We start from the raw sequence: 27,045 nt of genomic DNA on the forward strand, positions 1-27,045 counted from the left end.
CACTTTTCATTTTTGATGCGCACTTGTAAAACAAATCCTTGTAACACCACTAACTAAAGTACCCGTGTAGCAGCAAATTCCTTGTATACAGTATATCAACTCGAGCATCACAATCATATATCTCCCCTGCAGCTCTACTTGGCTGCAAGTAGGGAAGTTGATATTTCGAATGAACAAAACAACGAGCAGATGTGTTGTTTTATCTTGACCGTAACCAAACCGTAATTTCATGAAGATACCGCGACATTTCCACAACGTTTACACAATTATCTATTTTCCTTAATTTATACAACATTAGACGGGGCAAAGTAGTATACTTAAGTCTGGTCCGGTATAGTTTTCTAACAGTTTTAGTGTTTACTTAGTGTCAGTTTCCCAGAGGTATACCAAACAAAATTATTGAAACATGGACTCAGCCGTCCGTTATATCAGTTGTGTCCCTTTCTTTTTAGCGACAAAGTAGCGGGAGGCGGCATAGCTGAAGCTTGCGATTACCAGAGAAATCTGAGGCCAGGGGAAGTGACACGATAAGCAACATTTCAAAAAGAATTGCCAAAAAGGACGCACTCCTGCAAACAAAATTGCACGCTTCCAGTGATGCTGGCTGGTTAACAGCGCTCCAGCGATGGGAGTTGCTGTTGCTCGTCATCAGATGGGCTTCACAGGCGTGAAGAAACCTCTTACCGAATAAACCAAGTATCCCTGGACCAGGGATATTTTAATCAGTCATTGTAAGGTGCAATGAGCAAAGCCCTACGCACCTCCGATTCCAAACAATATCCCCATACGTGCTCCGATTTCGCTCATATCTTTCGAGAGTAGCCCTAGATCAAATTTGGATTAGACGCCAAGCCGCTGCGTATCACTGAATGGCTGCGTACCAACCACAGGAGCGAGGAGCGCTATGGCTGTTTTGAGCGAAAAATGAAAATGATAATTGATGTCAGGAAAGATGATGAGCAAGCCAGCGTTGTAGGATTGTACCTCCACCAGAGAATAGCCCGTAGAATACTGCGAAAATAAGGGTGCTTGCGGTATCGTGGACGCCAAACATGGAGAGCGTTACGACGGCAGTGCCCATACTGAAAAGTACGAGGAGGTTGAAGACCCCAAACTTGTGTGCCAAACCGCCAGGAATGATCCGGCCAATGAAGCTGGCCGCGCTCAACACAGAAAGCTACATGTGACTAATTAGCGTATGTTGATGAGCAAATAGAACAAAAGTCACCCACAGAATAAAACGCAGCATTATTGTCCACTCCATGTAAAACTGCATCAAGCTGCAAATAGAACACAGGGAAAAAAAGGCCTAGAAAAGTCCAACAGCCTCTAAAAATCCACCATTCAGACCAAAATTGACATGGAACGGGAAAATTGTTCACATACGCCACAAGGATCGCGAAGTACCCGGGTTCTTTTAACCATTCCAAGACAGGGAAATGTTTTAATTCTCGTGGGGGGAGCCGGGTTTGCATGAGCAAACACGCGATGACAAGAAGACAGGTGTTCATAGCTGCGCTGATGCGAACGCCATTATGAAATCCAACTGGCCCGTTAAAGAGGCGATTCAAAACCTTCCTTGGACCTGAACCACGTGGCACCCCGACTAGGACCCCAAAAATTTTTGGGCGACTCGTCGACTGCAACACGCATTCTGGCCTACATACAGCTTTCAAAAAACTTTTATATTATTACCAAACCAGCTAATAACAACCTCAGAGCATGTCTGGGACCGGGCAGAAGCCCAAAAGTCAGGCGGCTCCGCCACAAAAAGGTAAAGTGACGACCACTCGACAAACTCGACCAATCGACACAGAAGTACAGGAACGAGGAAAGACGAGAGCCACCGGGGCGGTGGAGACAGATGAAGACGAACACGAAATCGGTGACTCAGAGAAAGGGAGATCTTTCCTCGAGGGAAGGCTGCTCATGGTTCCGGCAGGGGCACTGCTCACTTTGGGTGCACTCGCCACGACGCTCTTCCAGATCGCGGCCATGCCGGGCGTTGCCCTCCCTGCGGTTAACGCAGTACGCGCGGTCACTTTTTTGTTGAGAGACGTCGAACTGGAGGTAGTGGCGGAAGACATTAGGGATATCGCCAACACTCAGCTCAACGAGTTGACCAACGACTTGAAGACGTTCACGGAGGTGCTCACAGAGAAGGTTATGGAGGAACTGGAGAAGAAGACGGAGGTGTTGAAAGAAAAGACAGTGGAATTAGCAGCGGTGGTCGAAAAAGCGGCACAACAGGCAGGGAACACAGCCAGCTCCCCATACAGGGACGCGTTGACAAGGACGGCCTCTGGAGCCCCAATGGATGCTAACCCTCGTCTAGCTGCGAAGGAGAACATCAGGCAACGACAATCTCTAATCAACCTACCCAAGGGATCAAGCCTCAGCAACTGCGCCAATCTGGCTCTGGTGGGCAAGTTCGCAGAGGCAATGGGAAGGGCGACAGGACAACAGCACAAAATTAGGTCGGCTTTGAAGCTACAAAACGGCGGCATATTGGTAGAAATGGTCACAGACGACGGCGCGGCCTGGCTGGCCTCCAAGGCCAACGCAGAGGCCTTCCTGCAGGAGCTAGGGGAGACAGAAGCCTCTTTCAAGACGAGGTCGTTCAATGTCGTCGCCTACTACGTGCCGCTGAACCTGGATGCTAACAGTGAAAAGGACAGGGGGGAGATTGAAGAAATGAACAACATACCGAAGGGTGCGCTGACAAAACTGAGGTGGATCAAGCCCCCAGCACGAAGACGACCAGACCAACGTTTCGCCCACGTAATTGCCACATTCTCGGACGCGGAATCGGCCAATCGGGCGATAGTCAACGGTCTGTCAATATGTCACAAGAGGGTCTCGGTAGCGAAGTGCAAGAAGGAGCCCATAAGGTGCCTCAAGTGTCAAGGTTGGGACCATATCGCTCTGGAATGCATCATCGCAAAGGAGGTGAATGTATGCAGTACATGTGGGGGGGATCATTGGATGAGTAAGTGCTCAGCGCAAGACGTTACTTACTGTAAGTCTTGCAGGACGCACTCTCATACAAGCTGGGACCGCGGCTGTCCAACTCTCCTCCGGAAGATAGATGAACTCAACGCCAGGGATCCGGCCAACGATCTACCCTTTTTCCCAGCAAAGGAATTGTGGACATGGGCTCCATCCTACCCATCCTACGGCCGCCGAGTACCACAGGCTGAGATTCATGTTAATACGGTACAACCAGGCTCACAGAAAGACAGGTACAGGCAAACTCAACTGGGTTTCGAGCCCGCGGCCCCAAGTGGAAGACCGTACACCAGGGATTCACGGGCACGTCAGCAATCGAAGACCCCAGCGGATAAGTCTCCCCCTCCTGTTTTTCCTAACCCAGAATCCCCTATAGCTCCCCCGGCCTCAAGCAATGGCTCGCCGCCCCCTGACAGTTCCACCACCCAAGTCATTGCCCATGTCTGAACAACTGCAACAATCGCCAACTAGGTTACGGATATTACAGATCAATTTAAACAAGTCATCGAAGGCCCACCTGGAGCTATACAATAAAGTGTTGAGAAAGGACTGGGATATCGTCATGGTACAAGAGCCTCATGTGACGGCCATGGGCAACATCAGGACGCCCAACGGATACGTGGTGGTCATACCAGTGGACCGATACAAGGACGACGCACCAACCACAAGATCGATAATGTGGGTCAGCTCCGACCTGGCGACCAGTTCATGGAAGATCCTCAACATCCCCGGCACAAACGACATCACGGCTATTCAACTAACTGGCTTATACGGACGCCTGACCATCCTCAATATATACAACGACTGCACGCATTCAAGAACCCTTCGACTAACACGCGAATACCTACGCACAAACTGGGCAGAGCTTCTATCCAGGGCAGACGACCAACTAATACTCGCAGGCGACTTCAACAGGCACCATCCCATGTGGGACGACGAAATGGATGACAGACTCTTCACGCCTGCGGCACTGGAGGAGGCGGGGAAGCTAATCGAGCTGCTAGCTGACCTTAATTTAAAGATGGCCCTTCCAAAGGGGCAGCCGACCCTTGAACACATGGTCACCAAGAAATTTTCCTGCCCTGACAACTTCTGGTGCACGGAAGACATCTATGACCTGATCATTCGATGCGAGGTCGACCTGTCGCTCAGGCCACCAGCGACGGACCATTTCCCCATAGCAACTTACATTACCCTTCCACAGGAATGCATAGCTCCAAAGATATCATACAACTTCCGGGCTGTCGACTGGGACGACTTTCAAGAAAACTTGGCCGACCGACTGCTTGAGCTACCACCCCCTCAGATACTTCGAACGAAGCAGCAATTCAAGGAAGCTGCGGAAGAGCTAACGGCGGCGATACAAGACACTATCCGCACCAGGGTTCCAATGAACAAGCCATGTCCCTTTTCGAAAAGGTGGTGGAATAACGACTTAAGTCGACAAAAGACGAATATGAAGAAGCTAAGTCGTCTAGCCTACAGATACAGAGCCTCGCCAGATCACGAATCTCATACAGAGATACGAAAGGCGAGGAATGAGTACGGGGAGGCGATCATAGAGGCGAAGCGCAGGCACTGGGAGGAGTTCCTTGAGAATGCCTCTGAGCAGGACTTATGGACGGCAAATCGATACTTCAAAGAGCCGATAGGAGACGGGGGCAAGTCAAGGATCCCAACCCTTAAGGTAACCGACGAAGGCGCCAATGGGATTACTCAGGAAGTCAACACCAACGACGGCAAGGCCAAGGTTTTGGCACAGATCTTTTTTCCCAAGAAACCAGATATATCCAGGACACCGGACGACTATGAATACCCAGAACCGCTCCCACCACCACCGCCTATCACACCGGAGCAGATAACACGCCAAATCAAAAGACTCTCGCCATTCAAAGCATGCGGCCCAGATGAAATACCGAACGTGGTACTCCAGAGGTGCCTTGGACAGTTGTTGGACTACCTGGTTCACCTGTTTCGAGGCATCTTCGCGCTGAGAACTTACTTCAAAGGGTGGCAGGAATTCACGACAGCCGTACTGAGGAAGCCAGGAAAGCCAAACTACGAGGTGCCAAAGGCGTACCGACCTATAGCGTTATTGTGCACGATTCCAAAGGTACTAACAGCCATCGTTGCGGAGGACATAGGTCACCTGGTGGAGAAGAACACGCTACTGCCAGATACCCACTTCGGAGGACGCCCAGGCCGCACCACGACCGACGCCATCCACTACTTAGTGGGGAAGATCAAGTCTGCCTGGGGTAAGAAGAAGGTCGCCTCGATATTGTTCTTAGATGTTGAGGGGGCCTTCCCGAATGCAGTCACTGACAGGCTCATTCACAACCTGAAGAAACGCCGGATACCAACGACATACGTCAAGTTCATTGAACGGCTACTAAAGGGCAGGAAAACAAGACTGAAGTTCGACGACTTTATCTCCGAGCTCATCGAAATCACCAACGGCATAGGACAGGGAGATCCTATCTCTATGCTATTGTATATCCTGTACAACGCTGACCTCTTAGAGGCCCTGAGAAGGCTGGAGGAAGATGCAATCGGGTATGTGGACGACGCCCTGGTAATAGCGACAGCGAAGACATTCAAGGGTTCGACGCGCGCGCTCAAGAACTTCATGGAGAGGAGGAATGGAGGCCTCGACTGGGCTCTAGATCACAACTCAAGATTCGAAATCAGCAAGGTGGCCGTCATGCACTGTCAGCCTGGACCAAGGAAGCCCACAGACCGTCCGAACCCAGCGCTTTGCCTGGAGGGGAGGGTAATCAAGGAAGTGGAGAGCTACAAATACCTCGGAGTCCATATTGACTACCAGCTGAGATGGAAGATCCAAGAGAACGAAGCTATGGCTAAGGCTACAGCTTACATTCTGATGTTTCGTAGGCTAACACGTACCAGCTTAGGTATCCGGCCCAGGCTCATGAGACAGCTCTACATCTCAGTAGCGGTCCCCAAGATGACGTACACCCTAGATGTTTGGTTTGTACCTCCGTACAAGAAGGAAGGCAAACAGAACAACAGTGGGTCAGTCAGGGCCCTGAAGTCAATGGGTAAGATACAACGCATAGCCGCTCTGGCCATCACTGGTGGACTACGGACATCCGCTAACGATCTCCTGGATGCTCATGCCGGGATATTGCCAGCTAACCTTATGCTAGAACGTATATGCTACGCGGCGATGGTACGAGCAGCATCCCTCCCGGTTGGACACCCTACCCGGGCGATGATACGAGGATACAGCAATGCTCCAGCAAGAACACACCTCACTCCTATTCAAAAGCTAATAGAGCGCTACAAGATAAAGCCGCAACTATACGAAACCATACAGCCAGAACCTCGACCACCAACATACCATAGCACCTTTACCACGACAATTGCAGACACGAAGGAGGATTCAATTAAGGAGGAGAAGAACGACAACTCAGACATCAAGATATTTACGGACGGGTCGGGCTACGAAGGAAAGGTTGGTGCGGCAGCGGTGATGTACAGGAAAGGGATGGAGGAGCCAGAGAAGATCCTGTGATTCCACCTAGGATCGATCAAGCAACACACCACGTTCGAGGGCGAGACAGTAGGGTCGATACTAGCAGCGTGGATGCTGCAGGGGAGACCAGAGGTGGGGAAGGCAAAGGTGACGACTTACTCGGACAGTCAGGCGTTTATCAAGGCAACGGGAGCGAGGAACTCAGGGCCAGGACAGTACCTGGTCCTGGAATACATGAGACTAACGGAGAATATGAATGACGGTACTAACGGACTTCACACCGCAGGTACTGCCAAGTTCGCTTTGAGGTGGATAGCGGCGCACAAGGGAGTCACTGGAAATGAGAGGGTGGATGAGGAGGCAAAGAGGGCGGCACAGGGGGAGTCGAGTCCACCAGAGGAGCTACCGCCAATCCTTCAGAAACTGTTGCCCATCAGCGTGGCGGCAGCAAAGCAAGAGTTCGCGGACGGCCAGAAGATCAAATGGCTCGAGCTGTGGAAGGCCTCGCCTCGTTTCGCAAGATTTCAGCATATCGACCGGGCTTTCCCCTTCAATAAGTTTCGAAAAATCAGCAACGCTCTCTCACGATCGCAGTCCAGCTTACTCATACAGCTCCGGACAGGACACATACCACTTAACAGCTACTTACACCGCATTAACAGGTCAGACCACAGGCGTTGCGCTAGTTGCTGGGAGGCTGGCCGTGGGACAATTACAGAGACGACCATCCACTATCTTTTCGAATGCCAGACATACGCAGCCGAACGCTTCGACATGGACAGGGCATTGGGCCGGCGCTCGAGGGATTTACAGGGGATCATGACGGATATGGATGGCATAAAGGAGTTGCTCAAGTATGTGGGGAGGACCGCTAGGTTCAAAGCAACGCTTGGCGACGCACTAGGTGATGTAACCCACTTAGAGTCCGAGGAAGTTTGACAGATAACATCGTCTCTTTCTTGCAGGAAGCCTTACATCAGTCAAGACCCGACAGCAGAGTTGGCTACGGCCAGCAGGTTCGCCCACAAAATTTCACCCCCCTTTTTTCTCATTACGCACCTCTCAGCCTTCGGACCCTAAGCACAAGATATAACAAGACGAGACCACTAGCTCTAACGGATGAAACATGACACGCGACAAAACACACAAATTCTCTTTTTTCTCTACCTAACACGCTCGTCCCTATGGCTGTACCTGTCGCTTGCGATCGGGTACTTGGAAGACCAAACGTTCAACAGAAGGAATGCAACATATAGAGAAACAAAGTAACTACCCCGCCCACGTTAACGGATGCCCCTCTAAACGGCGTTTCCGTGCCGGGCTGGATGGGGGAATGATCGCCATGGGCGTGCCTCCACCAGTGCATGAGGGGATCTCCAGGGGGTTAGGTATAAACGGCACTAGGGGCCATAGGTAGTTTACTAGGATGTAACGTCTGACATGGGGCTCTGCCCCGATGGACTATAAACTTGACTCCAAAAAAAAAAAAAAAAAAAATAAAAAAAATAAAAAAAAAAAAGAGGCAATTCAACATGATCGGGTGGATAATAGCACCTGCAGGAAACTAAGTAAGATTACGGTAACCCAGTGTCAACACCCTCACCAAGAGCAGCGCCAGAAGACACAATGCCCATGGCTAGAGGTCGTCGTCGGTGGAAATAGTGGGAGGCGATTCCCAAACCTAGACTGAAGTCAGAGAATTTAAGAATTGTTGAGCCCAAATCTTACTTGGAACGTAAGACAAACCACTCGCCAGCCCCAGTGCTACCCCGTGAGTCAAAAAAACCTGTGAAAGCGCTCGTCGCAAATGTTGGAGAAGAAATGGAAATAGTCTGGGATTACCTGATAGTACGAATTTTTGTGCGATAATGACAACATGAAAACTGTGGTTCAAAGAGTCAGAGCGACATAAAGAGAAAAAACACTAACGTGCAAGGGAGTAAAATATAAGACCAGAAACCATGAGGTGGCGGCTGTTGGAATAATAATAAGCAATCCAACTTAAACAAGTCATTCGGATGTCTCCTACAAATAACCTCTGTCAAAGGCTCGGCCGACAATGATACCCAAAGAGAAATTCAAAAAAATCTGAGTTCCCCCTATCCATCTACATAACATATTAGCCAGAGGTCCCATGTGGGGGGTGAGAGTACCCACCCTATGGTGCTGGGACTGTAGTCTGAAAGGTATTCGCGAACATAAAGGTCTTGATATGCACCAAACGAATTAATGTAGCTATGAAGGAAAGGAATTACATATAAAAAAGATGGTAAGAATGAGGCAGGAAACGCACCCAAATGTTGTGAATTGAACAAGTACTCTGCAGATGTACCATTAGCTTAACGGAGATTTCTGTTTTTCCCGTCCCAACATCATTACTTACGCGCCGCAGATAGTCAACCATCCTCGTGTTCCGCCTTCAGGGAATAATTCAACTTTACTAGAAGAGGGCGTGTCTTCAGGTTCAAGAACAGCAACTTCCTGGCTGACCGAACCCTTCTCTGTGTCCGAGTTGTCCAGTGAGTCGGTCAATGGCAGGGAATTCGACATAATCGTTTCTGATCAGACTGTTCTTCTGCCTTCCTTACAAGCGGGCTTTATATCTGAATGACAGCATGAAGGCTTCTCGCCCTTCGGGGATCCTCCACAAGGCAGAGTCATCACCGAGGTTTGTAGGTGGTGGTACACAGAGTAGGCTGACCTTGATTTACAACCAAACATGGACACCGTTGCCGGCACATGCCGAGTAAGCTGACTCCGAGTCTTGCCTCGGCCTCGGACTCAAAGTACGCACTGTAAACAAAAAGCAAGGAAAGTGATTTGGAATTCCTCAGAATGACTTGGAGAAGCCTCGTGTTTTTGTTTGAAGTATTGCAGAAAATTCTCATTGGTGCCAGCTTCAAATTTCGAACCATTAGCCTGCAAGCCATTTTCCTGCGCTTCTAGACTCCTGAAATTTGAAATCCCACATTCATCTCGACTGGGATATGTATTCTATAAATAAATGCTCGTAAGAAATAGACGCATGTGGACGGTTGATTCTTATCATATCCGCCATGTTTCGTTCCTGGAACACCGGCCCATCAGGCCTCAGGCATAAGCACTTCATACTAATTCGGAGAGTCGGTAATGTACACCCAAATGGATCTGCAGAGATCCGACGCAGCTTTGGCCACAAAATCGCGGAGGCACCTCCCTCACATTAATATTATGTGGTAGAATTCTCGGTCACGCAGTGTTGTCATAGAACACTCTTGAAATTTAAGCGCGAGGATATAAGCGAAGAATATTTTGATATCATTTTTGATTGGGTGTTGACTAGGTGTAGACCAGAACCTAGGCTCTGTTGTTAATTCGCGGCGCATAATCTGCCTTAGGTTCGGGGCGTGGTGCTATATATGTAGATCTGGAGGAATGTAAGTGAACCACATAGTGTATATATCCGTAGCGGCTGGTCTCGGGACAAACCATTTTGAAGTGATGTTTTACTTGCATTGGATGCCTTTCTGACTTGAGCTCGCCATCCAGGTTATGACGTCGTTTGCCAAACGGATTCCAACGGTCGAGCAGCAAGGGAAGCGTGCAGTGAAGAAATGGAAGTGAGAAGTTGGAGAGAAGATTGTTGCCGGGAGCTGGCATCATAGTGGCTTGCGGCGGGAGGGTAAGTAATGCCGACCCAGCCTCCTACCCATTCGTTGCACCGTGGTTGAGTCATCTGAGGGGTGAACGCAATGTTTTATCTAAGTGATTTAGGTAGATTAGTAATACTGATAAGAATGATCCGAGATAACACCGACAACTTTAAACTGCTCAACCACTGTGCAACGCCTGGCACAAAACATTTGTAAACAAATGGTGCCACACTTGGGCAACACGCTACCCAAGCGCTATTACTCACCACCACCACAAAGCTTCCTCGTGAATACTCCAAGCATACCTAATAAATTGCATTTGACAATTTGAAAAGCTCTGGAGGTTGAAATATATTCGGTTGATGAAGAAGTTAGTGCATATACTTGTAATTGAAATTTATTGAATGGGTGGCCAGATGTATTTGTGAATCTTGTCTGCAGTCAGGTATCAGTGAAATGAATCTTTTTAAGTCAGTATTTAAAAAATGACCCCAGAAGTTTGGTTTATTGTCTTTCCTGCTACATAAATTGTCTTTGGTCATCAGGTCAATTTTAGATGTACTACAATCATATGGACATCCGTTAAAATTCAAACTAAAACTTCCTGTTCACAATATAACTTATTGGGTATGCTTGGAGTATTCACGAGGAAGCTTTGTGGTGGTGGTGAGTAATAGCGCTTGGGTAGCACATTGCCCAAGCGTGCTGACATAACTTGAATGCAACGTGTTTTGAGACTCCGCGCTGTGGCACCATTTGTTTACAAATGTTTTGTGCCAGGCGTTGCACAGTGGTTGAGCAGTTCCAATAGCACTTAAGCTTGGTGGCGTGCGCCCGACTCCGACATGTTTCCACTCGAGGTATGGCATACATACATGGACATGTAACTAATAGGCAGTGGGTGGGTGGGTGACGAAAATGAGAAAACAGCTTAAACTAAAGAGAGGTTGTGAGCTATTTCAACGAGAGCCTTACAAAAATGAAATGGGAATCGCACCTAGCTGAGGGAGTGAGATGTTGAAACGAGAGCCTTACAGAAAGGGGCGTTTCATCTCACTCCTCAACTGGTGGTGCGAGTCTAAAATAAGCTGTGATCCAAGCGTGGATCGTGAAGCTCGAGTCCAAGCGTGGATGTAGAGTTTGCCAGCGGGCAATTGAGCAGCGGCTCATAGTCGCATGTTGGCGAACGTGACGACTATATTGTATGCGTGTAACTCAAGCTTTGGTCAGTGCTTATTGGACTTGAGTAAACATAGTTTAAACTCGATAAAGTTGTCGGTGTTATCTCGGATCATTCTTATCAGTATTACTAATCTACCTAAATCACTTAGATAAAACATTGCATTCACCCCTCAGATGACTCAACCACGGCGCAACAAATGGGTAGGAGGCTGATGCCGACCTGGAGTTATAGCCATTGTGTGCCCTTCTTCCGAACTCTCAGGAACCTCGTGGCAGTGAAGCACAAAGCGCTGATAAGAACACAGAGACTGGGAAGGAGAATCGGACGCCACCATACAAATGATGGCGACAACAATGCTCCAGCTATCGGAGTACCTTCATTACCACATTAGCTTTGAAGCAGAAAAGTTGTACAAAGGGTGTTCACCGACAAGGCCGCCTAACCCTATTTTTAACGGATGTAAGTTTTAAATCAATGTCGGCGAATGCAGTGACTCACCAGTGAATGTAAAACAGACTCCCAATCTCGCGCCCATTTCGCCATCGTTTTTAGCGAGGGAACTCACCATCGGCGGAAGCATGCTGGCATCTAGGAATGCATGGTCAGCATGGTCAAGCAGACAGCGATGCGTAAACTCACATGCTCCAGAGAAGAAACCGTAAAGAACAGCGAATATCAATGTACCAATAGCAGTATTCACTGCAAGGGTACAAATGACCAAAATCGCGGCAATAAATACGCAGGGTATGATCACGTTGTAGACACCGAAACGATATACAAATAGGTTTGGGACAATGCGTCCTGCAGCGCTACCTGCATTCATTATCATGATCTGCGTCAAGTTATTAAGAAGGTGAGCTCATAGTTAGCAGGGAGACGCCGCTTAAAGTGTAGAACACCAAACCAGGTTTGACACCACTTTTAATCACATTCAGTTGTATGAAAAAAAAAAGGGGAAGTAGAGACTTGAAGGGTAGATGTCATCCTGAAAACAATCAGAAAAGTAACATGAAAGGAGGATGTAGCCTCACCCAATGATCGTGATGGTATAGGGGATATCTCTCAAGAAGATGCGCAAGTCCTTGTATGTACTGCTTTCTTTTCTAGAGGTGGGGGGAAGTCGGGGCTTCACCAGGGCTTCATGAGGCAGATCGCAATTATCAAGAGCATGGCATTCAATCTAACACTTGCCCAGACTCCGGAATGAAATCTTCAGACTGCAACCGTGCGAAGAAGGACAAGAAGTATAAGCAGTCCAAGACAGACAGTGGTGACTCAGGCGAGCGCAGGAGCCAAGGCAAAGCTGCCATAGCTCTCCCCCACTATGACATTTCCTTAAAAAGAAGGTATGACAAATCTACAAAGAATGGTAAGCCATAGTTTATGCCGCACATAATTTATAAATGGTGGAATGGTGCAGTGGTTAAGTATATTGTGGTTATTTAGTCATGTGATTGATCCTTCTAAGGATGTGGGTTCAATTCCGTTCTAGTGAAATTATTTTCTGCTGCACTTGCGGAATTGTCTTTTATTTTTTACTTATACACCAGGGTAAAAGGTTGGAAAGGGTTAGGTTAGGAATATTTTTTTTCTCTGTGCAGTAGCACACTCTCAGTTAGGTCAGGAAGTTAGGTTAATATTTGGTTGGGGTTATCACCATGGTAGAAACCGGTGTTTCAGTGATGGACACACCTGCTCATTCTTAATTAGATTAGGAGGGTAGGGTACTTTACTATAGTTTAGGGGTTAGGAGGGTAGAAGCTTGAGAGAGCACACTAGTAGCGCGCACTCTCGAGCTTCAGACTTAGTGCAATGCATTGCTCTAAGTGACTAAGTCGTGAGCCAATGTAAAATGGATCCGCGAGTCCCACGAGGAAAGGCTCACTTCGCACAACTAGTTTGTTGCACTCAAGTTTTTTAGACCTTTGAATAGTATGACTGTGACGACAGTTCCCACTGCTGTGGCCTGGGTCGAGGTGGCCAAAGTCGCGTTAACGAGGATTAACGCGACTCTGTCCTGACTTTGAAAATGAATGCTAGGGGGGGAAACAACTAAAAAAAAACATGTAATAAGACATCCAAGATGTGTAAATGACTCTGATGCAAATGTTTGAACAGTCTAGCTCTTCTTATGCCGTTTCAGAAGATTGTTGAAAATGCCACCTAAGTTTGAGGGTTGATTGAACATGCAATACATAAGACAAGGTGCATTTTTTTGTGATAGGTGTGTAAAGGTATACTCCATGAACATACTTGCCAAGTTTCATCTGAATAGTTCCAGAAATGCATGAGATATCCTTGAAACACTCTTTTTCCCTGCCAAAAGTTTCGACCTTTGTGAATGGAAAATTTTTACTTGTTTGTCCGGACTTTCAGCACTTTAGTGAAGGAATGCTCGCTTCGCTCGCAACCATATATGGAAGGTCAGTGATTACCGGTACATCACATGTGTCATAGTGGGGGAGAGCAAGGGCAGTTGCCAAGGCAAGTTCAAGTTGTGTGTCCCTGTATATTTGTGGGGGTGATGTCCAGCGATCGAAAGCAGTGACGATGATGCTGAGGCCAAGCTGAGCCAGGCTGAGCCACTCATCATCACAACTCGGTCGAGGCCAACCACGTCCATGAAGAAGGCCGTGACAACATCTGAGCATAAGACCAAGGTATTTCTATTTTACTTAACTTGCAATCCTTCTCAATTGACGCACATATGTTCAGAACTCGAAAGACAAGTCTTATCACAGCAAAAAACAAGACAATGACACTGAGGCTACTTCTGGCTCTGATTCTACAAAGTCCTCGACCTCTAACGACGACAATTCTGACAATTCTACAAGCTCATCGGAGGATTCGCTTGAAGGTGTACCAGAAATCGATCTAACGAAGATCTTTGGCACTGAGGTATGCCTCTTAGCTTTCATTGCCTGTCAGACTGCTCACTATTCTTGAATCTCAGCGCCCTCATATCATTGGAGATGAAGAATCATCCTTCCTGGATGATGGTACACTCTTCGACCTCGACGACCAGGATGTTGAAATGGCATCACGCCATTCTCAACCTTCTTCTGCTGCAGGTGACTTACCTCCTCCATTGACTGACTCTGATGGACTCTCTGGGGCTGATAAGCTAGCTGAAGATGAAGATGATGAGTTATATCACCTCAAGCTGATGATGGACAAGCAAAAGAAAAAGGTCTGTTTGCTTTCCTCAACCTCGACTTGTATGCTCACTCCCCTCACATACAGAGCCAAGGGAAAGGAAATGCGAAGAAGAGCAGGCGACAGGTATGTCCATCATGCAACCTTCGCCACTGATGGTCATGACCTCCACACACAGGCCAGGGAGGAGGACGGTGAAGATGCAGAGGCTTCTGAAGTCCCGGATATCGAAGTAAAGGCGAAGCCCACTAAGAAAAAGGTATCTTTGCCCTCTCTTCCACATCGACCACGATGCTCATTGCCCATGATGGCTCAAAGGGCCGCCGTGATACGGCGTTTTATGCTGATTCTAATTTCTCTATCCTCTCCAGCAACCGACGATTGGGACGTCGCGCCCTGCCGTCATCAAGAAAGAACCGGGATCATGAAAGAAGAAGGATCATGGGCTTCAGTCAGCTTCCACAGCCTTCGACATTGTGCCACCGCCACCTGGGGTGAAGGATGTTCGACTCAATGACCAGCATGACACTGTGCAGGCAATCATTTGGGCTGAGATTGCTCAAGCGACGAAGGACGTCTTCCTGCGGGACTCGTGGGTTAAAGCTAATGAGCGAATGACTTATCGCACGAACCTCATCAAGGACGCTTGCGACAAGGTGAAGAAGCAGTACCCTGGTGCTAAAGAGGTCCGAAAACATGTGAAGGATGACGAGAAATATGCCAAAGAGCTCAGCAAGCTGGTAAGTCGGTCATACTCTTTGACTTCCATACTCACCGATACAATGTCAGATGCTCAATCGCCTTTCGAACGTTCATTCTCTCTAGTCAAGGTAGCAGGTGCTCATCAACTCCCCGTCTTCAAACTTGGAAAGGATCCGGAATGTCTCGCACACGTCAAATCCCTTACCAAGGAACGTCTCTACATTTTCCCTGGCACATGGGGTGGAGAAGATAACAACATAAGGACCTGCTCCCCTTTGAAACACTCGATGGCAATGTCTAACACCATGTGTTTAGACATGGGTTCCAAAGGCAGACAGCGCATATCGAACGAGGCCATCTCTGATGGTCTGAAGGAGAGTTTTTTTGCGAATCCTCGGGCCATTGGCTTTCAGTATCTCTCTGATTATGTCTCCAGCCTCGAGGGCCACATGGAGAAAGAGTTGCCCATTTCCATGATTGCTCTCTACGCTACTGGTGTAAGTCTCTCATCTTCGCACAACTGCATCCACTAACATTCTGTGAAGCTTTTTGCTTCGTTATATGAATTCCAGACTGGAGTTTACTGTCAAGCAAGTTTGAGGGAAATGTCTTTCAATTGGTCTATCGCCATCATTGCGGCGTGCTGGAGCAGTGGAAGAAGAACAAACCTCAACGTGTCAAAGCTGTATGACAGCGTCGTGTAAGTGACATCTATCTCAAAGTTGATCTATCTGATGGTCCTTTGCCAGTTGGTTTTCCCTTATGCTAGTGATCCGTGCCAGAACCAAGGCTAGATATCAGCTCTTGGAGAAAGCTGTGAGGTTTTTGTATGGCGCACAAGTGTTGGATCCGCCCCCAAATCCGTCGTAACTCCAACTTGTTCTCTGCAGTAAACGATGAACTACGTCCAGCTTCAAGTTGGCCCTGGCACGACGTTCAAATTACGCACTTGGTTACCATCAAAGATCATTCCCGTACACACACTTGTTCTAGCCTATCTCGTCGTACTGACATATCTACAAGCGTAAACCATGATGCGGCGGTGTTGGTCCACTTTCGGATAGAGCAAGTTGTTGCACTCAGAACAAAAATGCAAGGAAGCCTGTTTTAGTTAATAAGGCGGAATCGTTAGATTTGGTTGTCTGATATAGTCACTCTACAAACCATGATGAAAGTATAGGTGTGGGTGATTATTGATTATTGGTGCTGAGTGCTGATGGGTGATGCGGGTAGGTCGGGATTCATCAACCTTGTGATTCAACATGGGTAATGCCCTCTCTCTACCTGTTTCAATTGGAATTGGCTTTTACGTTCTTTTGTGATAGCTCTTGTGTTTTCGTTTGGCGAAGGTGATGTCCATTAACTGTAGATTAGTGATCGTTGCAAAAAGACGAGATGGGAGAAAACCATGAACCTGAGATGTAGTTCCAACGAACAAGACACAATCGCGCACTTAGGACGATGAGAACATAGCCAGGAGCCAACAAACGAGAGTAAGGACAATGGGGAGTGGGGAGGTTAACAATGAGAGCTGGGGAATGGGGGCATAGTGGAATTGACAAGGGGCAAACCGCTAACGCCAGTAATGGGGAGTGGTTGGGCGCCAAAGACAGAGAAGAATCAGAAGATAAATACTGCCAAGAATATGCCATATGGCTCGGTAGTCTCTATGACAGCGCTTTTCACATATATGCGAAATCGCGTTTGTCAGAATTCTGTAGCTTTGGTTATGTTTGCTACCTCGGCATTTCCCTTGACAGAATTTTTGCGAGAAGCCTCAGTGCATCTATATGAGTGCCAGCGCCCCACGACATTGAATGTCCCCACTCTTTCCTTCTAACTGATGGCCAGCACTCCATCCTCTGAGCTCATTCCAACCCCCAATCCCTCAAACTTGACCTTCACAGTTGCCACGGTTGCCGTGGCCCTCACCGTCTTTCTTCCTGCCGCACAAGGGAAAACTCCGACTGGTAAACCTGCAAAGGCCAAGCTCAAGACCAACAAGAAGAACAAACAATTCAGCTATGATTTCGATAACACCAAAGACAACTACATTGCATTCTTGAACCAGATTCTTGCTGCTCATGGACTTGCTACAAAATACGGGCCAGTAACGTCGTCTTCTCGGTTTCCAATCAAGATTCTCACCCCACCAGCCTGCATGTAAGTCTTTCGTTTATAATCAGTTAATGGCACACTCACAGTCAAGTATCTAGCAAAGCTGATGCCATTGATGTGGAACGGCACAGCGAATACAAAGATTTGATCGATAACACGCGCGAGAAGAAGGTGAACAAGCTCACAGTCCTAGTCCACATAAGTGCTGTCAAGGATGCATCAAAGAAGGTACGTTGAGTATCAATAAATTCATGTATTGGTCTAATTTGCAGTAGCGTAAGGCGGGTGGGCCAGGTTCTGAGAGTGATAGCGGTTCAGATGGACAGGAGATTGATGAAGGCAGTGGTGAGGATGAAAAGGTAAGCCCTTAGTTCTGCTTTTGCCTGTAGCTGAGTCATGGTCTCGCGCACATTAGGGCTATACTGCGATGGACCGGGAACTAGGTCGCCTTCGTGGTCTCTTGGAGAAGAAATATCAAAACCCAAACGATTCAGGCTACACCTACATAACCAATGACGGCAAGCGCCTACCGCTCACACCAATTATGCTAGCCCAATGGTGCAGAGCACTGGTAAGACTCATTTTTGGATCCTTTCGTCAACACTGACCACTGCCTCTTTCCTTCTATGTAGTACGACAACACAGCGACCCTTTCTGACCCTCCCAACTGCCAGGCCTTTGATATAGCCAATCGTGGCTGGCTTCTACCTGGACGAAGCCCAACCAGCAACAGTTCTAGCTCCTCGACTAATTCTCCTTCAGACAGCCTTGGCCATGTCGCCTCTATCTTCTCGACCCTCACATCCCTTCTTGGTGCAAAGAATCTCCCATCCCCAATCCTCCAACCCCCTACCCCTAGCCCAGCCTCTCCAGCACAAAATACACCTACCAAGCTTACACGCTTTCTTCACCATGCCCAAGATAACTTAGGAATTCCCAACGCGCTCGAATGCGAGGGCCAGCTTTCTCATTGCCAGTATGGCCCCAATATTATCCCCTACGTGTCCGATGCTGCTATCGCGAAGTGTGGTTTTACTGAGGGTGATGTCATTTGTCTCAAGCGTGGTGCAGAGGCTTGGTGGGCAAGCCCGGAGGCCAAACGTAAGCGTGCACAGGTGGCGTCGCCCTCACGCGATATCACACATGCTATTCGTTTCGAGAAGCAGTTTGTTGAAGGAGGGTCTGCATCATACTTTGGTTCAGGCATGGAAATGGGTTACAATGGCCGTAGTGACGAGTATGAGTGGTGGTACTATTGTGACAAGGTGAAGGAGCTTGTCAAGGTCCCCGCAGGGCAGGTCCCAATCCTGGCAGCTGAATACTCAGATGCTCATGAGGGAGAGGACGATTTCTGATACCATCTATTCCTGCTTTTCGCCTTGTTGGACTCTCAATACATACTGTAGTAACCACTAAACTGACATTACATATCACCATTATTATTCTGCCTGTCATTACTCTCATTATTTGATGTATGCGCTAAAATGATGTCCAACTGTAACCTAAACAACATATCCCGAAGCTCGAAAGAAATTCCATGCCATCTTTGATGTAATACTCTCACATGCCCAATCAATCAAACCCAGTGACTCATCAAGCCAGTTGCGATGTAGAAACGCTTTGATTGTGGAAAAAGCTTGCTCGATAGGGTTGAGGTCAGGTGAGTAGGGTGGAAGGAATATGAGTTTGCAGTCTAAAAGTCATCAAAGGCAATTGTTCAGAGAGTTAGCTTAACAATGACTTACGAGCTTCATCTTCAACCAAGTGCCGAAGCTCTTCAGAATGGTGAATGTTGCAATTATCAAGTAGAAGGACACTTCGGGGACCTGGCCATGGGTTGGTCAATGGAATCTGAATGAATATCAATTTTTCATGCACATAACAAAGAATTGATTCACTCACCACATGTTCTCGCACAAAGTTTGTGAAGCGCGCACTGGTGACAGAGCCAGGGATAACGTCGTATGCCATGATACCTTGAATCGTGAGAACTGGTAAAATAGAAACCCTCTGGCCGCAAACAAAAATCCTTTGCTGGAAGCATCGTCGGCCTTTCAAAGACCAGCCCATCTTTCTAAGTGAAGTCTTGCTATTGCGAGCTGCCTCGTCAATACTCATGAGCTGTGCTGGATCAGTCACAAGTTCTGCAATGCGGTTCATGAACATGGAGCGCTCCAGTTCATTACGCTCAAGCGCATGAGCAGAGACAACTTTTCGAGAAAAATGAAGGCGATGCAGGGTCCTTAGCAGGGTGGGAACGGAAACACAGACACCATGGCGCCGGTGCAATTCCTCCTGAATCTCGTCAAGGTACAAACAGTGTTGTTGGTTTAGAAGACTCCGGATAAGCTTTATATCTGTAGGATTTAGAGTTTGATGTCATCCTTGGCCAGCAAAACGTGCAGTGGGGTTGTAAGGTACGCCGTGATCCCTGTGATATGCGAGAGTTTGATAGACAAGAGACTTCCGTACGCCAAGAATTTCACAGATTTCTTTGACTTTGTAGTGTTGAGCATGGAACAAGATGGGAATCTGTTCTTTGAGGTTGCGAGATATGTGTCGAGGGGGCATCTAGGTAGGAAATGAAGAAACTAATGGCAAAGTGTCGTAGATATATAAAGATCATATAAATAGACATATGATGTAATGAGTAAACACAACCAAAGCTGCAGAAATTTTGCAAACACGATTCTGCATAGATGCGAAAAGCACTGTAACTTTAGTGCAAAGACAATTTCTGGAACTGGTGGTGCACAATCCTCGGTATGTGTGACGACCGGTGACATTCTGTGACAGAGTGTCACAGGCCCAATTTCTTGAGACATTGACCTTGTACTCTCTACAACACCAATTCAATATATTTTTTGCAATGGGTTTGACTGAATTAAGTGAATGAATCAATTCAGTGAGTTTTCCATGTAGCAATTGCATTTATTGCTCCAAAAATGCGAAATCAGTCTGTTTTCCCTGCCAAATCAGGCAGTCTGAAGAGATTGGAATATAACTTTTCAACAATAGCACATATGAACATGATTTACAGACATATTTTACTTAGAATTTAAATTACAATCGATCTACAGGTCCAGAAATTTTATTTGTGGCCCCTGTGCCGAGATACCCTTGAAAATCGGTACTTTAACATGGTTAAAGGCTAGTAATTAAATTTCTGAACCTGTAGGATTGGGGCCACATAGTAATCTATGATTTCGTCTCTGCAAACCTAAGCCCAAATCCTATCCATTGTGAAGCTCTATAGCTCGAGAGGCAACCTTGGGCCAATAGGCGCTGCATAGCCACCAAAGTGAAATATACTGCATATTCTTATACATTTGAATAGAGAATATCTATACAATTCTGGTGCACTTTTTCTCTTGTAAATCGGTGGAGAAATGACTGAGCTACATCGTTTCAAGTTTGAGCTATCTGGGAAAGCATCACCAGTCTGCCAAATTGGGAAGGTGCCTGTTTTGGCCACCAGTTATAAAATGGCACAGCTCTCCCCCCGTCTCACATTCCTTAAAAGGAAAGATGATAGGCTGTGGGAAGGTGCACTATAATATAGTGCATGAAGAACAAAGAAAATAAATGCTGATTTGGCGGAGTGGTTAACCACAATGAATTTGTAATGCTTACCAAGGTGTTATGGGTTCAATTCTCTATGCTCCATTTCTTTTTTTATGAATCAAACAATTAGTGAGGTTAGGTTAGTGGTTGGTTAGAGTCAAGGTTAGGCATGGGGGATATTTTTCTCTCTGCGCGGTAGTGCCTTCTTGTTAGGTTAGTTGTTAGGGTTCATGGTTAGGGATAGGGATATTTTTCTCTCCGCGCGGTAGCGCGTTCTTGGTAAGGTTAGGTGGTCAGGTTAGGTGGTTAGGTTAGATGGTTAGGGTAGGTTGGGTGCTCGAGAACGCACTACTGCATGTTCTCGAGCCGACTTAGGGCAATGTGCCATTGCCCTAAGTCAGAGGATTACCATATATGGGTCGACGGTGATTGCCAGCACATCACATGTGTGAGACGGGGGGAGATGTAGGACACTTCCAGTTATAGATGGCCCAAACTTTCATTTAAGTTTGGGCCATCTATAACTGGTGGCCAAAACAGGCACCTTCCCAATTTGGCAGACTGGTGATGCTTTCCCAGATAGCTCAAACTTGAAACGATGTAGCTCAGTCATTTCTCCACCGATTTACAAGAGAAAAAGTGCACCAGAATTGTATAGATATTCTCTATTCAAATGTATAAGAATATGCAGTATATTTCACTTTGGTGGCTATGCAGCGCCTATTGGCCCAAGGTTGCCTCTCGAGCTATAGAGCTTCACAATGGATAGGATTTGGGCTTAGGTTTGCAGAGACGAAATCATAGATTACTATGTGGCCCCAATCCTACAGGTTCAGAAATTTAATTACTAGCCTTTAACCATGTTAAAGTACCGATTTTCAAGGGTATCTCGGCACAGGGGCCACAAATAAAATTTCTGGACCTGTAGATCGATTGTAATTTAAATTCTAAGTAAAATATGTCTGTAAATCATGTTCATATGTGCTATTGTTGAAAAGTTATATTCCAATCTCTTCAGACTGCCTGATTTGGCAGGGAAAACAGACTGATTTCGCATTTTTGGAGCAATAAATGCAATTGCTACATGGAAAACTCACTGAATTGATTCATTCACTTAATTCAGTCAAACCCATTGCAAAAAATATATTGAATTGGTGTTGTAGAGAGTACAAGGTCAATGTCTCAAGAAATTGGGCCTGTGACGCTCTGTCACAGCATGTCACCGGTCGTCACACATACCGAGGATTGTGCACCACCACCAGTGGAACTAAGCTAAGGGGATCAGAATTTAAGGCCTGCGGGTGTGAGCCCACAACAGATATGAAGACCACGATGACCTGATTGCTGACGTGCATGGGGAACACGAGGCTGCACATTTTTGGTCCTTCACAACTTGAGATTTGAAAAAAGTATAAATAGAACTTATAAATTCAAGTCACATGTTGGTTACAGATCTAGACCCAGGATGTCTGCGAAAGGCCAACATGCCAGGACACATGCCATAAGGTTTGCCACCAGTGGGATGGCCAATGAGCCAGAAGAAAGATGAAGCTGTCCTCAAGTGTCCCAGGTTGTGTGATAGAAGTCAGCATATATATATTCATGAGACAGAAGAAAGACAAACCTCTCCTCAAGTGTCCCAGGTTGTGCGATAGAAGTCAGCATAGTTGAATCTTTTCTTGATTTCGGCAAGGAGGTACCAGCCAGGGGTACAATATGTGATATGATTGGTGGTCCAACTGCCTCTGTTGTTGCCCGAGTGGACCTGACCTACAATACGAGCTTTCCCATCCTTTATGTGCCAAACGAGAGAGCCAGAGTCTCCCTTGGCGGCAAAGGCTTCAACACCCTCAATGCCAGCATTGTAGACAGCAAGCTCCCTGGATACAACACCGAGTGCGTTGGTGAGGGATTCAAGGCCGGAGTAGCGCCCGACAGTGAGGCCGGTGGTGTTTCCGTCTTTACCGACCATGAGACAGGGCTCTCCATCATTATCGAACTCCGCGGGGGCGGCAAGCTCCTCCCTCGTAGCACAACCAAAAATGCGGAGTTTCCTATCCTCAGGATACTTGAACGTGGTCGGACCACCACTCCGAGAGTAGAACATACGCTTTAGTTGTACTGGGGTGAACTTCGCTCCTGCATAAGGGTTGATTTCATCAGACGAGGGAGATGCGACAAAGATAAAGCGCACCAAGATCAACGACATTGCCGACAAAGCCACCCGCGACCTTGGCCTTTGCAGCCAAGAATGCTCCCCAGTCGGAGGTGTACTTGGTGTCTTTTTGGTCGACCTTGATGGAAGGGGCGTATTTGACGTGTCCGATATTGCGGTCTACCTTGATGTCCGACCAGTACTTCGTTACCTCAACCTGAAGCTTCTTGAGTTCGGCGATGGATTCCTTTTCCTTGTCCACCAGGTTTTGGTTATACGCTACGTTTTCCGCGTTCGCCGGGCTCTGATCTCCATTCGTTTGAAGTCTGACGACTTGTCTAGCAAAAACGTCAGCATCAGTTTCGTGAGCCTCAATGGCATCTGCGATCTCATCGAGTCCACGCTGGAAGCGACGCTCCCCGCAGACGCGAACATGATCCTTGGCTGCTCCGCCCTTGAAAATGTAGTCGACGGTGGTGTCCTTCCGAAGAACATGACAGGTGCTGATCCCGTAAACCTTCTCGCTGAGATTACCCTCTCTGTCCTTGTTCTCGTGCATCCACAAGGTCAGAGTGCCCTGCGAGCCCTCCATTTCCATACCCTCGGTGGTGATTGGAACAGCATGAAGAGCAGTGAGGAATCGCCGAACATAGTGGGTGGGATCCCTGGTCTCGGCATGACACATGAGCGGGGGACCTGCAAGCTTCTGCAAGACAGCCTCTCTCCATTCAACCTCAACATACTTGACACCATTATTCCGCAGAAGAGCAAGGATCTCCTGAGAGGTGTCATGGGCGGTGTCGGCCGAGGTCAGACCAGGCTTGACCCCAATCCAAACCACGACCGGTCCGATAGTGCCCTTCTCCTCCTCCCCTGGCGGACCGCGAGTGAAAAAGCGTGCGGTGTCAATGGAGGACCACAAGATACCCCGCTTGTTTAATATGCTGCAGATCTCAGGACCGACGACGTCCCAGACCTTGTTCAGCAGCGTACCGAAGACTCCGCGTAGTGATTTTATGGGGAGATAGGGGAATCGGCCGACGGGGTTGAGGTATGGTTTTGTGAGAGCATCCGTTCGGTAGACTAAGTCGGGATGATCGCGGTTGTTCCCAGTGATACCATTATAGTAGGATTGTCTTTCGAAGGCGCTAGGAGCGTGCTCGGAAACCATGGTCGTGTGGCTGGCGAAGGTGAGGGTGGAGTCGCTTGAGGTTTGGGGACTCACCTCGATACCTCGAACTGCCTCGAAGTGATGTGATTATTGTCGAATCGAATGGACGTGGGCGTATGTTTCAAATTTCGAATCCTTGGCGTGCAAGCCATTTTCCAGCGCTTCTAGACTCCTGATTCTGACTGAAAAGCTGCATTCATCTCGAATGGGATATGTATTGGACGGTTGATTCTTATCTTATCCGCCATGCTTTGGCGCAATTGGCCCTTCATCTCCGGAACACTGGCCCATCAAACCTATAAGCATTTCATACTAATTTAAATGGGATCCAGTGACACAGCTTTGGCCATGTATAGTGAAATGAAAATTGTGGAGGCACCTCCCTCGAATTATGTGGTAGAATTCTCGGTCACGCCGCTGCCTTGCTGTCATAAAACACTATTGAAATTTGAGCACAAGTATATAAGCGAAGAATATTTTGATAGCATGTTTGACTGGGTTTTGACTAGGTGTGGACCAGAACCCAGGCTCGGCATCATCAAGGCATCATAGTGGCTTGCGGCGGGAGGGTAAGTAATGCAGACCTGGCGTTATAGCCATTGCGTGCCCTTCTTCCGAACTCTCAGAAACCTCGTGGTAGTGAAGCACAAGGCGCCGATAAGAACGCAGAGGCTGGAAAAGAGAATCGGACGCCACCATACAAATGATGGCGACAACAATGCTCCCGCTATCGGAGTGCCTTCATCTCATATCAGCTATAAGGTAGAAAAGTTGTACAAAGGCATTCACCGACGAGGCCGCCTAACCCTATTTTTGACGGATGTAAGTCTTAAATCAATGTCGGCGAACTTTGCATTGACTCACCAGTGAATGTAAAACAGACCCCCAATCTCGCGCCCATTTCGCCATCGTTTTTAGCGAGGGAACTCACCATCGGCGGAAGCATGCTGACATCTAGGAATGCGAGGTCAGCGCGGTTAAGCAGACAGCGATGCGTAAACTCACATGCTCCAGAGAAGAAACCGTAAAGAACAGCGAATATCAATGTACCGATAGCAGTATTCACTGCAAGGGTACAAATGACCAAAATCGCGGCAATAAATACGCAGGGTATGATCACGTTGTAGACACCGAAACGATATACGAATAGGTTTGGGACAATGCGTCCTGCGGCGCTACCCGCATTCATTATCACGATCTGCGTTTATCAAGAAGGCGAGCTCATAGTTAGCAGGGGGACGTAGCTTACAGTGTAGAACGCCAAACCAGGTTTGACACCGCTTTTGATCGCATTCAGTTGTATGAAAAAAAAAGGGAAGTAGAGACCAGCAAGGGTAGATGTTGTCCTGAAAACAATCAGAAAAGTAACATGAGAGGAGGGTGTGGCCTCACCCAATGATCGTGATGGTATAGGGGATATCTCTCAAGAAGACGCGCAAGTCTTTGTATGTACTGCTTTCCTTTTTAGGGGTGGGGGGAAGTCGGGGCTTCATGAGGCAGATCGCAATTATTAAGAGCACGGCATTCAATCCAGCACTTGCCCGGACGCCGGAATGAAACCCTAGCGATCCGTGGAACCAAGCATTGAGCATAATCGGGTGAATGGCACCGCCGACTGCAGATCCCTGCGGGCGGAAACCAGTCAACAATAGAGTATATGGTCACATATCTATGACAAACCGAGGTAGCGATTCCGATGGCGAGAGCCCTCCGTTTTCGAAAATAATGGGAAATAACACCTAACCCAGGAATATATGTCGCACCAACTGCGATGCCTATGCCGAGACCTTGCGTCAGAAAGACCTAATGAAGGTCACGTCAGGACGACGAAGACCTTCTCTAATATTTACCTGATAATATTGTTCTGCTTCAGTTATCGAAAGCATGAACAGGCAGAAAACCAAAAGAAAGGAACCCCCGATCATCAGATGATAGCTGTAAGGGAAGGTTATTGATAAAATTCCAATTGATATCAACGTCACATACAAGTATCCAGTGTCGAAAGCTCTCCCAACAAATAATCCAACTGACATGACCAAAAACAGCTGCACGCTGCCTATCCAGCTACACCAGGTTTAGGTCAGTCGCTTATTTCTGCCGAGCCCTAAGCGAGCAGGGAGGTTGCAGACCTAATTTGGGAGGATGTGTAATTTTTTGCCAGATATTCCCGAACGTAGAAATCTAAGTGGTCAAAGGCGCAAATCAGGTAGGAACGTGTGCGTATCTGCATGACGTAGGCGAACCGTTGTACACTCCATAAGCGTTAGTGTAACTGCAAGCAATTCAATCCCTGTCAGCGTCCTGGCACATGGTTAGGTATTACGTACCCAAACGTACAAAACTGGGCTATCCACCTGAATGGCCGATTATCAGCATCACTCGGGGAAAAAAAGTCGCCAGCGGCCTCACACTCCTAAGACGACCATCCATGCCCTCCTGCCGCCTTCAGGAAATGTGGGGTTCGGGTCAACCTGCCCGTCGCTGGGGTCCAAGCTGCTCACATTGCTGAACGACTTCTCCTTCTCCATTGACACCAGGCTGACATTCTTTTCAAGATCGTTCACTGATATTATTTTGTCATTCGATCCACTTGGATCTTGCGTATCATCGTTGACGAACGATCGGTTAGAATCGTTTGAGTCACCCATATCAGTCGTGAGTCGTGGAGAGGTCGTCTAAAGCTGTCAGTTGAGGGAAAAGAACGAAGGAGCGAAACCCATTTATCAGTTGCCGAGGATGGGGTCATTCGGAGTTCGTTGACAGGATTTTATAATAGGTCGTTGAAAGGGGGTCAGGAACGCCCAAGAAAATATAAGTATACCGGCGGCATATGGTAGCCGGCGGATGTTCCGAGAG

The 27,045-nt window shown here is 47.6% G+C and overlaps 8 protein-coding genes across 8 annotated transcripts; 3 read left to right on the forward strand and 5 right to left on the reverse strand.

The window, feature by feature from the left end:
* Nucleotides 1–423: 423 nt before the first annotated feature.
* LACBIDRAFT_325441 (uncharacterized protein) lies at nt 424–1,511 on the reverse strand (the record flags this gene model as incomplete). The annotated part of the gene is made up of 8 exons (XM_001879059.1): nt 424–504; nt 568–635; nt 685–702; nt 762–824; nt 882–908; nt 985–1,177; nt 1,233–1,329; nt 1,387–1,511. 8 exons carry the CDS (start codon nt 1,509–1,511, stop codon nt 424–426), a joined length of 672 nt encoding a protein of 223 aa, XP_001879094.1.
* Nucleotides 1,512–7,663: 6,152 nt separating this feature from the next.
* LACBIDRAFT_317335 (uncharacterized protein) lies at nt 7,664–7,925 on the forward strand (the record flags this gene model as incomplete). Its single annotated transcript, XM_001878836.1, has 1 exon — nt 7,664–7,925. Exon 1 carries the CDS (start codon nt 7,752–7,754, stop codon nt 7,923–7,925), a length of 174 nt encoding a protein of 57 aa, XP_001878871.1. The 5' UTR covers nt 7,664–7,751.
* A 157-nt stretch (nt 7,926–8,082) lies between these two features.
* LACBIDRAFT_317336 (mycorrhiza-upregulated monocarboxylate permease) lies at nt 8,083–9,058 on the reverse strand (the record flags this gene model as incomplete). The annotated part of the gene is made up of 8 exons (XM_001879060.1): nt 8,083–8,189; nt 8,237–8,294; nt 8,351–8,391; nt 8,438–8,481; nt 8,538–8,615; nt 8,666–8,743; nt 8,802–8,828; nt 8,892–9,058. 8 exons carry the CDS (start codon nt 9,056–9,058, stop codon nt 8,083–8,085), a joined length of 600 nt encoding a protein of 199 aa, XP_001879095.1.
* Nucleotides 9,059–11,548: 2,490 nt separating this feature from the next.
* Nucleotides 11,549–12,152, reverse strand: LACBIDRAFT_317337 (uncharacterized protein; the record flags this gene model as incomplete). Its single annotated transcript, XM_001879061.1, has 4 exons — nt 11,549–11,697; nt 11,750–11,767; nt 11,822–11,911; nt 11,963–12,152. The coding sequence occupies 4 exons, from the start codon at nt 12,150–12,152 to the stop codon at nt 11,549–11,551; spliced, it is 447 nt and encodes a 148-aa protein (XP_001879096.1).
* Nucleotides 12,153–13,769: 1,617 nt separating this feature from the next.
* LACBIDRAFT_325444 (uncharacterized protein) lies at nt 13,770–16,209 on the forward strand (the record flags this gene model as incomplete). Its single annotated transcript, XM_001878837.1, has 9 exons — nt 13,770–13,820; nt 14,039–14,221; nt 14,277–14,513; nt 14,567–14,605; nt 14,658–14,738; nt 14,932–15,678; nt 15,754–15,881; nt 15,931–15,997; nt 16,093–16,209. The coding sequence occupies 9 exons, from the start codon at nt 13,770–13,772 to the stop codon at nt 16,207–16,209; spliced, it is 1,650 nt and encodes a 549-aa protein (XP_001878872.1).
* Nucleotides 16,210–17,024: 815 nt separating this feature from the next.
* On the forward strand, nt 17,025–18,654 carry LACBIDRAFT_325445 (uncharacterized protein; the record flags this gene model as incomplete). The annotated part of the gene is made up of 5 exons (XM_001878838.1): nt 17,025–17,344; nt 17,398–17,527; nt 17,575–17,658; nt 17,715–17,870; nt 17,932–18,654. 5 exons carry the CDS (start codon nt 17,025–17,027, stop codon nt 18,652–18,654), a joined length of 1,413 nt encoding a protein of 470 aa, XP_001878873.1.
* A 3,839-nt stretch (nt 18,655–22,493) lies between these two features.
* Nucleotides 22,494–24,341, reverse strand: LACBIDRAFT_325447 (uncharacterized protein; the record flags this gene model as incomplete). Its single annotated transcript, XM_001879062.1, has 3 exons — nt 22,494–23,002; nt 23,058–24,199; nt 24,244–24,341. 3 exons carry the CDS (start codon nt 24,339–24,341, stop codon nt 22,494–22,496), a joined length of 1,749 nt encoding a protein of 582 aa, XP_001879097.1.
* A 677-nt stretch (nt 24,342–25,018) lies between these two features.
* Nucleotides 25,019–26,717, reverse strand: LACBIDRAFT_248030 (uncharacterized protein; the record flags this gene model as incomplete). Its single annotated transcript, XM_001879063.1, has 11 exons — nt 25,019–25,143; nt 25,195–25,387; nt 25,430–25,535; nt 25,582–25,814; nt 25,870–25,992; nt 26,040–26,124; nt 26,176–26,253; nt 26,319–26,370; nt 26,433–26,461; nt 26,517–26,543; nt 26,599–26,717. The coding sequence occupies 11 exons, from the start codon at nt 26,715–26,717 to the stop codon at nt 25,019–25,021; spliced, it is 1,170 nt and encodes a 389-aa protein (XP_001879098.1).
* Between the last annotated feature and the right edge of the window lie 328 nt (nt 26,718–27,045).

Source organism: Laccaria bicolor, genomic scaffold, assembly GCF_000143565.1.
Source record: "Laccaria bicolor S238N-H82 LACBIscaffold_7 genomic scaffold, whole genome shotgun sequence".
Classification (NCBI taxonomy): Eukaryota; Fungi; Basidiomycota; class Agaricomycetes; order Agaricales; family Hydnangiaceae; genus Laccaria; species Laccaria bicolor.